The sequence below is a fragment of the Aythya fuligula genome, chromosome Z, assembly GCF_009819795.1.
Source record: "Aythya fuligula isolate bAytFul2 chromosome Z, bAytFul2.pri, whole genome shotgun sequence".
Classification (NCBI taxonomy): Eukaryota; Metazoa; Chordata; class Aves; order Anseriformes; family Anatidae; genus Aythya; species Aythya fuligula.
Genome location: NC_045593.1, coordinates 21,505,972 through 21,516,605, shown reverse-complemented (window position 1 = coordinate 21,516,605; position 10,634 = coordinate 21,505,972). Strand labels below are relative to the sequence as shown.

The window sequence follows — 10,634 nt, the reverse complement described above, 5'->3', positions numbered from 1 at the left end:
GAAGAGAACACTTAAGGGTATCACACTTGCAATCCTGTAAAGGTATTAGCTATATTGGTATGTTTGCAAGTTATATCCTGCATTAAAAGAAGATAGGTTACCAGGACTTTTGTTTTTCAAATACAAAGAGAGGAAGGCTGGATGATTTTTTTAAGTAAAAATCTGTATTTTAAAACAAGTCAAAGGTGTCTCAGTGAAATAAATTTACTTCTAGTGCAAATCCACTCTATGGAACTACAAATATAAATTGGCACAACTCAGAAAGAAAACTCTCCCTCTCTATAAATGGCAACCCAGTTTTGATGCACTTATATTATTTATACCCACTTACATAAAAACTTAATTGCTACTAGACAAACCTGAAAGAAAATTGTAGCTCAAACTAAATTGACAGAACACCAAGGTATTATTGAGAAGTTACTTTCACAGAGACTTTTGAAAGCTTGCAACACAAAACAGGATGTATATACAAAGAAAATGATGGAATATGTTTTTTTCTGTAGAATATAAACTTCCTCATGCAAAGCATTCAGAATATCTTCTGTACTTAAAAATACTACAAAGCCAAATTTACTTTCTGAAATTCAAAAAAAAAAAAAAAAAAAGAGAATTAAAATAAAATAAATAAAAAGAAAGAAAAAGCCCTCCAGAACTTCATCTGTACTGCAAAAGCTGTTGGTCAGTCATCCAAAGCACTGATTGCACATATTAGCAGATTCATCATTTTGAAAGAGCTCCATCTGTTCTACTAGACAACCATGATGATCTACAGACCCTGTCTTCTAGTTACAGCTCTAGCTTCAGATTACCTAAAATTTCAAAAAATCTAACAAAGATTTGTCATGTACACGCTGTCCAGGTTTAACTCTATTGCCACAGTATCACAGTATTAAACCCAAAATATTTTGAAAATAAGATGTGAAATACTCAGGGGGAAGCTAAGCTGTCCTGAATTTCAGTTGCACCTTAGTGTCTCAGGTCTCAGTCTCCCATATGTGCCTTTTCTTCTCTTTCATGCTGAAAAGTTGTACAATATCCTCTAAAGGGAAAAGTGGATATGAAAATGAAGTAATTGTTAAAACACTAACAAGCCAAATGGAAGTAATATAATTTGGGTGCAAAAAATCTCTCCTGGCTTCAGTTCTGGCAGAATCAATAGACTATAAAGGAAATTTGAAAATGAAGTTATTAGCAAAAGTCAGTTTCTTAAGCCACAAAACAGAATCTCATAAAACAGAAGTAGTATCACATCTGTCATGATTTCACTGAACTCACCTAAAGAGTGAAGACTCAATGGTGGCCTATGATGCGAGAGAGTGATGTTCAGTTCCCTCCACTACTAAACACCAATCCTGGATTAGAAAAAAAGTTCTAATTTAAAGGAATATTGAAAAGCACTGTAGCATTTTAAGACAATGATAGCAGTAGTGTTCAATTGCATATCTCAGAGGCGTGGCTTTGAAGAGAAGACAAGCAAATTCAGGCATTGCATTTGACTAACATTACTTATGCTCCAAAATTAATTCCAATATGTAGTTTTAGAAATTATGTTTACCTTAAATAGTTGATGACAGTTTTCACCAAGAGCCCTCAGATTTTATTTTTTTTCCCCTGGAATCTTTTTCTTGGTCTCTTCCCATACCTGACAAAATGAGAGCAGTACATAGACATAGATAAACTAGAGATATTGGCCAAACCTCTGTTGGTCCATGAGCGCTCTAAACATGGTGCCAACTGCAATGTGCAGCACCAGACATTAATCAGTTGTGAAAAGACAGCAAATAAATTCCCATCAGTACTGATGGAAAAATACACAATCCTGCTTATCAAAAGCAGGTTGCAATCATCAGGACAACATTTAATTCTAAAACCTTGTCTTCAAACAGGCTTCTGTTTTGTAATCTCCACAGTCCACTATATCAAATTATTTTTAAGAGGTAAAATAAAACCTTGCCAATCCTATTACAGAATAGGGTTTCTTGTTTTTCCTTATTCTCTGCAACAGAAAATCCATGAGAAAATTCCAAATATAATAAGGATCCAATACGCGGGAGGGATAGATGTTGCAGAAACTACAGAGCATTACCACTACCATTTGAGAACAACACTGTTGTTAGGAAGATTTGGTAAAGATATATTTTAAGTGAGAATTTGTACAAAGACTCAGACCTTTTCCTCCACCATCTTCTGGTGACACAAGTCTCACAGTCAGAATTCAAGGGTACACTTGCATCTCTGATAGCTGCTTGCTGCATGCTAATTCTCTTTTCAGATGGATATACTAAAAAAGAAAGTGAAGGTGTTCAGATGGCACAGTCCAATACATCATATAACATACCTACAATGATGAAAATCTTGGTCACGGAGAAAGCTCCTCTTCGATTTTCAACCATGTCATATCCTATTATTCACTGAGGGCTGGAAAACTTACACTAGTCCTAGAGAAAGGACTCCCAAGAAGCAGAAATGTAGGCTGTTGGGTGTCAGCAAGGTCCCCATGCTAGGTGGAGTTTGCTGCACAGTTCATACCACACAAAGCATTTTAGAAAGCCATTCAAAGAACAGCAAGAACTCTCCTTGTGTTTACTTGCAGTACCTCTCAACTCTCATGCCCACCTAAGTAACCCATTGGGTGGGAATGTGCCACTCTACCATTGCTCCAGGGCAGTATGTCAGGTCTTAACTGTTTCATTGTATAGACCACACATCTTCCTTCAACTGCAGGCAGCGTTTGGAGCGCCTCCTCTGAGGCACCAAGTCTTCTTCTCTTTGTTGCACGATACCTGGTGCAATTATGAGCACTGTCATTCCTCAACAGATTTTTGAGGAACAAAACATTTCTGTTCTTGGTGATCAAATTGCTTACCACCAAAATGCACCAAGGTTGTAAGCTCGGCATTTAAGGACCATCCATTCATTCACAATTCAACTCCAGTAACAGACACCATAAAGGAGGCAGAATCAACTTTCAAAAAACTAATTTTAATCAAAACAAAAAAATTGTTGATCATTAACAAGTTTATAAAACAGTGATTTAGTTACATAAATAAATTGATATCAGTGTATCAAATCTTAATTACTTTCAACTTCATGAGCATGTTTACATGGGTGATGAAGTACAACCTTTTTACCTATTATAATAAATAAAATGGAGAGCATGAAATAGTTTTTCTAAACAAAAATACCTACAAACATACCTCTAGCATGTTCTCTAATGAAGGGAACAAGAGACACTGGACAACTTTTGCACCAAAACATAAAAACTGCTTTAAAAAGCACAAGGATACAGAACCATCAGCTAAAGTAAAGACACTATACTGTAACCAAAGTTGGTATTTAATAATATAATGAACAGTTTGGTAGTTAGATCTCCAGTTTGGTTATTTTAAAGCATTAAGACAAGGCAAGATAGAAGGCTGCTTTTGTTTGAGTAATTCTAGAGAAAATAAAATATATTAAAAAAAAACAAACTGAAAAGTAGAACAGTCATACCTACACAACTTTCTGTCCTGCACAAAGTCAAAATCCTATGCAGAATATATATATATAATATATATATATGTTATTTGTGCACAAAGGTTAGCTTATTATTAGCTCACTGCAAAGGCGTAATGTATCACGTCAATCATTTTGGAAAACATTTTGCGTTTTGTGTCAAAAAGGATATTTCTTTAAGTTTTCTAGGCTAGGAGGCACAAACCCCAATTCTGGCATACTGTATTCTTAATGCTAAGGCTTGCTGCTCTGGCTGTGTACTTTTTGTTGTCCGTCTTTACTATAGTGCCTGTTACAAGCATGTGTGTATGTGTGTATACATATATATGTATACACGGGTTGTATAAATATATATATATAAAATTTTCCCCAATAGGTATCAGTCCAACCATGCAATCCAAAAGGTGGCTCTGCATAGATGCCCAGCATATAGTTCACCACCTGAGCCAACCCTGAAGCAAGGCGCACTTTAGTCCTTCTGATAGGTTTTCTTTTTTGTTTAAAACCAAGCTACTGCAGCTTCAAGTATTTTGCATTACATAGATTTTTTTTATAAATTAGTTAATGTTATATTTTTCAATATTCAGACATATACTATAATATATATACAGTACAATAAATGCTCTCATTCTTTTTTTAATTTTTCTGATAAATCCCTGAGAATGTATGTTGACAGTCGCTAAGTTTCCACATGCACAAGCATTGTGTGCCATGCTTCTGGATGAACAGCACTGCAAAGCCACGTGGTCAGCCTTTTAACTATTAGTATTTCATTTGTTGGTTTGTTTAAATACGCTGAAATGTAAGGATGAGTTACAAAGGAGTAAAGCTGAATCCATTCGAGGTACTTATCACAGGATGGAGGTGTTTTGTTTGGTTTTTAAAGCCATTGCAATATATGTTTGTTTTTGAGGCTGTGAACGTATACAGAAAGAACAGGAGAGTGATGTGGGCTTTTGCCACTTGACAACATATACTCAGTGTAAACCAAACTTTTTTTAACCTCTCTCTCATACAAAACAGAAAAAAGGAAAAAAAAAATTAAACACACAAACTTTCACAACATGACAGTTTAGTTTGCAAACTCAATATAACTATACACATATAATACCGGTGTGGCTCTGTTTCTTTAAGTTAAAAAGGATACAAAGGCAGGCTCAAGTAAAAACAAACCACCCCTTCCCTCCCCCTCCCTCCCCCCCCCATTCACACATTTTCGTCAACCAAACCGCTCACGAACCAACATCATCAGTTTCTTTTTGCCTTTGTAGATTTGTTTTAGGTTGTCAATAAACTGTGTAAACTGGATGTGTCCATCATGAGCCATTAAGAAGGTCTCTCGGGCCTTGCTGAGGAACTCTATAAACTCACTATAGTGTCGAGGGCTGATGTGAGTGAGACGTGAATGAGTCGTATTAATGTAGGCTCCAATCGTAGCATCCAAGAGTTGCCTTAAAGGGGCTTTGTCCAGTGACATGAGCTTACCAGAGTTCCTCCTTCCATGAAGTCCCACCATGCCAGGAGTGGTCAAAGTACACCTACGCAAAATGTCTGACAGTACTGTTGCACATTTGACACTTTTGACCACCAGAGGTATTATAGCTGCTAGCTCATTTTTCCCAAGGGAGTGGCTGAGCGCACATGCCCACAGAACGTCATTAATGGCAGGGTGTGTGTCCTGATTGTAACTCAGGTTGAGATGCGTCATGGCCAAAGTGGCCAGCTTGTAGGCCCGCATGGGGTAACCACGGTGCTCCATGTATCGTGCTATAGTAAAAAGCTGCGAGTAGCTCATGCCGGTTGTAGCAGCATCTAGAACAATTTGGTAAGCGGTCTCAAAAGCTATGTGATCCTTTTCACATAATGTCAGTGCAGAGAGGGCACAGTTTTGAGGATCCTTCATGGCACACTGTAGGGCAAGCGTCCTAGCACTGCCGGCCAGCTTCTCCTGCTGATGGCAGTCCAGATGCAGACGGACGATGGTGCTGTTGGACATCACTGTTGTAGCAACAATACTAGTGGCTTCAGTTGGAGTGAAAAGTGTAAACCAGTTTTGCATGATGCTATCCAGTGCATAAACGCCTGGAAGAGAAAGAAAGGATTAGCCACAACTGATAAAACTTAGCTATACAGGTGTTCAGCAAGAAATCACATTTTCAGCAAGGTCTAGGAGGTTACCGGTACATCCAAGGGGATGTGCCTCAGCAAGAAAGACCGGCCCATGTAACATGGCTGGAAAAGGACATTAAAACAAAGGCTACTGTGCAAACTCCGAGGCAATCACTGAAATGCAGAGAACAACAAAAAAGCCTTCAAGATAAGCCTTAATTTCCTGGTGTGACAACTGTGCTGTTTTACTTGTATTTAAGACCATTTGGGTAACAAGTTCCGACTCATTTGGTCTCCTCACATCACTCAAAAGCAGCTTTTACTACATTAAACATTTTTAAATGGCAATTTTAACTCCTTTTCTCAATGTGCATCTCAAGGTACAGCGCACACACAAAAGAATGTGAAAACATGCTAAACGGCTCCATTTAGCATCTACACCATGGCATCTAATATTAAGTATGCCCTTAAAAAAAAAAAAAAGAAAAAAAGGACATGAAAATCCTAATGCCCCCATCCTCTCCCAACAGGTTTTTCGATATATCTTGTATCATATTCATATGCACTTAAATATCAAGCTCTTTACTAGGGAAATACTTGGAGCAATATGTACTACTGGCTATTATCTGAAATAGGTATTTTCCTTAGAATCATTTTGTTCCTGGCGTGTGTGCGTGTTTGTTTGTTTGGCAGGGGGAGGAAGGGGGAATGGTGACTGATGGGTTCCATAAATTGAACCTTATAGCCAACTAGAGTGCTTTATTATTGCTAGAGGCAGTTTATGCACATCTGTGAGCCCACCTAAACCACACCCAGAGGTCCTCATTTTCTCTGTAGGACTCTGATGCTTCCTGCACGCCCCTTAACTCATGTGCAAAAATTCAGCATAGCCAGAGAATAAAAGATCTTCATTTATAAACAGATTCCTTGCTTTACCAACTTGATTAAGTCTCAAGAGTACTTTGCATGACATTATAGGTTCCTTATGGGATACCTCTATTAGAATATGTAAACTAATTTAAAGGAGTATTACAACCAGCATTTTATTTGCCAATATGAAACTGCACAAAATAATACCATGACACTAATATCTGTAAGATAACTTCAGTAATAATTATCATAGCAAAGATATAAAAACAATAAAACGAGCATTGCATGAAAATTTGCAGACAAGAAACGCTTTCTGGCTGAGGGCATACAAAGGCAAACTGTATTTTCCTAAGACACTGGCAACATGAATTTCCCAGTTAAGCATAAAGCAAAGAAACTAATTCAGAGAATAAGCATCAGCAATCTTATGAAGTTCTGAAATGAAGAAGTATCTACGAGACACAATCCAACCTGAACACATGAAAAAGGAGTAAATGCAGTAGGAAAGCATGCCTTCCAGAAATACCTCTACAGACAATTAAAACTGTTCCCTTATCATATTATTTATGTTGTCCCTAATATCACAGCTGCTGATTTTTTATTATTTTATTTTTTTTTACAGTTAGTTTTTAATGCCCCCATATTCGCTTTTGGATTTTGTATCCTCATCTTGCACATGGTAATCTGGAATATAGAAGCTAAGGGATGTCTCATCAACACAAAGAAGTGAAAATAATATCCTGCTGCGTGTACTAATATTCCACTGCTGTCCTCCTCTGAATATGAGGTGGATTCTGCTCCCACCTTTTTTTACCTTGCACATTTAAACAAGAGGTACATTACTATTTGGTTTGCTTTCCAGTGCTGAGCAAAGGGTTGCACAATGTCATGACCACGTAACACTCTAAGCTTGGATTTATCCAGGGTCCCAAAAAAATAAAAATAAGAAAATGAGGATCTCTTCCCACAGAGTGGGAAGCATTGTCAGCATTTCATTCATCTGTTTTCTTTTTCCTCCTCTCCACAGCTGACCAGATAACTATCTCTCCTGCACCCCAAACTTGGCCTTTCAGAGAAAGCAAAGTTGAAACACGGTGCAGCAGCCCGTAACAATGAGCCTCTTCTCTGCTGCAACCTCAAACCCGGAGAGAGCATGCAAGGAAGAAGGGGAAACCTTGGATATCTCCCAGGAGGTAATACATCCCTCTATCTTGTGGAGGGAACAAGTCACACTGCATTACTCAACTGTTGTCTCACTTGGCCTGTGCCTATTCTATCATGTGCTATAGAAAAACACTCAATAAACATCTTCTACATGAAAGAATTTTATAGATCAAGAAAAGTGTGAGACATTTCCAGAGGCTAGGCATTGACAAGCAGGATCAATCCATCTAAGATTAACTGATGAAAAGGCAGGAGCCCTTGAGTAGTATCTCAGAACATACCTACTTCTGTTGCACATGTTACCAACCACCTCACCATTTCCCGCCGTCGCCAATTCAGTGTTGACAGTGTCATCCGCATCACCTATTAAAACAACACAAATTAATCCTATTGCAAAACCAAGACAATATACCAAAAAATAGGTATTTAAGTTATTCAGATACATTGTGATTCAAAACGGCAGACTCTTGCCCTTTTCACTGTTACCTCTTTTCAACTGGTATGTCAAAAGATTTGAAAAATACTGCTCAGCTACTTTAGAAGGGCATGCAGAGAGTAATTCCAACTGCAGGTCTTTCAAGTCTAAATGAGAGACTGTTATACTAGGGAAGAACAAAAACAAAACAAAGCCTAATCAATTACTAATGATTCAAATGAAATTCTGTTGTGCCTCTTCCCTCTATGAAAGGTAGTCTTTAAAGTGGAAACATGTCCACTCTTGTTGGACAAACTAACCCATCCAATTTTCCCTTACATGTGCGTTTCTTTTCATTGACTTCAACAATACAGACAGCACCTAAGGCTCTACTGAGATTCAACTGCCTGCTACTTCTACAGTGATACACGTATACTTCCAAATATATTGAGATATTACTAAAACTCTCATAGGGATGACTTCTCTACCTGAGTGGTATACCCTGTGAAGAAATCCCATCATAAAACCATCAGAAACACAGAAAAAGGAGATTTTAAAGCTTTGATTGTAGTGCCCATGTTTTATACCACTTGCAGTTACTGCCTAGGTTGCTTTTCAAAATGTGTGCAAATACTTTTATTCAGAAAAAAAATAATGCACTGCACAGAGAGAAAGCTTGCTTCAGCTAATTGAACAGTCCCCATAGACTTCAGTCAAGAAAGTAGCAGCTTTCCCCTTACAACATCAGTGATGATACCATGGCATTACTACTTGTAGCAATGAAATAAAAAGCATAGTAGGTCAATCATAAAGCTCTCAGCAACGAACTATACATATTAAAGTCATAAAATACACTCACTAAACAGATTGGAGTCAGCAGCACTTGCAAGAGGGTTCTCAATTCTTTGCCCTCACAATACTAAAGTGATTTCAAAGTGGCATGTAGCCCTCTGTCATACCAGCTACTCCTGTCACCTCTTTTAGTCCTCAGCTGTAGAGAGGATAATTAAGAATATGGAAAGCCTATTGAGGAGCATGAAATAACAGAAAATCTTTAAGAAGTGTGGTTATAAGCAACCACCAGTGATGCCACACTAGCCCCTAAGCGTTCGTAGCTTGGGAGCTTGGTAACTGGTTGTTTTGTAAGAAATTTGTTGGCTTTGTTGGCCTCAAACACTGCGATATCAGTTTGACTGAACAGTAATCTAAACGCTAGAGCAGAGAATAGCATTTTAAAACAAAGCAAACTGATCCGTAAGGACCAACTCAACATGGTTTTAAATATGAAAATATAGCTAATATAGAGCATGGAAACACCCATTTGATTAAACTATTTCTGGAAGAAGAAGAGGAATCTGCAAGTCAAATGACTCAGGAGTGCCATAATGTCCTATTCTTTCTATCAAAGAGAATGAATCTAGGTGACTTCCTTTACTTATGTGCACAAAATTAAAGGGTAATGCTCTTCCAACATTCAAGATGAATTTTCAGCTTCCCCCCAACTAGAGTGAATCCAAGAACAAGAGAGCTTTATGGACTGAATTCTGCTATTGATGGATGAAGGAAAAAGGTTTAAAAAGGGTATGTATGATGACTTCTCTGAAAGCCTTCTCTGATGACTTTCCTCTCTGCGGTGGTCTGTACACAGATTAGTCTCAAGAGTCTTCCATAAGCACAGTGGGCATAATAACAACTCTGGTGTAGACAGTCCTAACTTAAGAGCAAAGCACAGTATTATATCTAGTTCCTTGACCCAGAAAAGTTTGATTTGAACTGTTTTGGAATCAGGTCGTTTTAATTTGATTAAACTGATGAGAACAGTATGAGAGGGGGCCCTTACTGATGATTTTAAACAAACAAAAAACCACAAGGATTTCAAATAAAGCATGTATTGATGTCTTGATCAAGGAGGAGCTGAAATTAATTTATACCATAATGCATGTATCCAAAGAACTATCTCACTTATGTTCTTCTTGACACACCTCTTCTTAAAAAAAAAAAAAAGTTTCAGATCTGTCCAAGACCGACGCTATCAATTGAAGAGAGCTTCTCAACAGGTCAATGAATCTGGAAATGACATGAGACCTCTGTGGATCACATAGCTTGTCTGAAAGCTAATGTTTCTCCACTGGGAATAAACCTGACTTTGTCCTGGTAGATTTTTTAAAGTTTCTTACTCTAGAAGAATGGAAGATCACAGAATCATAGAATGGCCTGGGCTGAAAGGGACCATTCTCTAATTCTATGGGATCCTAATCTAAGGGATCTAATTCCAACCCCCTCCCAAGGGAGAGGACACCACCCACTAAATAGCTCAGGGCCTCACCTAATCTGGTCTTGAACACCTCCAGGGATGGAGCATCCACACTATGGATGGAAGATCTCACTACCCATAAGGGATGCAAGAAACGGTCAGCCATTAGCTTCCACAGCAGGGCCAAATCCCTTTACCATACACATTGAAAGGTTTATATACTTATTTATAGGCTTTAAAGGAAAGGACACCACTTTCTAAATATGCATCGAATGATCACCTGCACTAATTTGCTCAGCAGTTCTGCCAGCAGCACGTGTCTGCATG

The 10,634-nt window shown here is 38.0% G+C and overlaps 1 protein-coding gene across 2 annotated transcripts in view; it reads right to left on the bottom strand.

Moving 5' to 3' along the window:
* Window positions 1–4,703: 4,703 nt before the first annotated feature.
* The window catches only part of ZSWIM6 (zinc finger SWIM-type containing 6), a 112,533-nt gene continuing 106,602 nt past the window's right edge, over window positions 4,704–10,634 (bottom strand). For both annotated transcript variants that reach the window (XM_032206075.1, XM_032206076.1), the window contains exons 13-14: window positions 7,920–8,001; window positions 4,704–5,577 (exon numbers count right to left, since the gene is read on the bottom strand). In XM_032206075.1, the coding sequence (XP_032061966.1) occupies window positions 4,715–5,577; window positions 7,920–8,001 (945 nt within the window). In that variant the 3' untranslated portion in view covers window positions 4,704–4,714. The remainder of the gene's footprint in view (window positions 5,578–7,919; window positions 8,002–10,634) is intronic.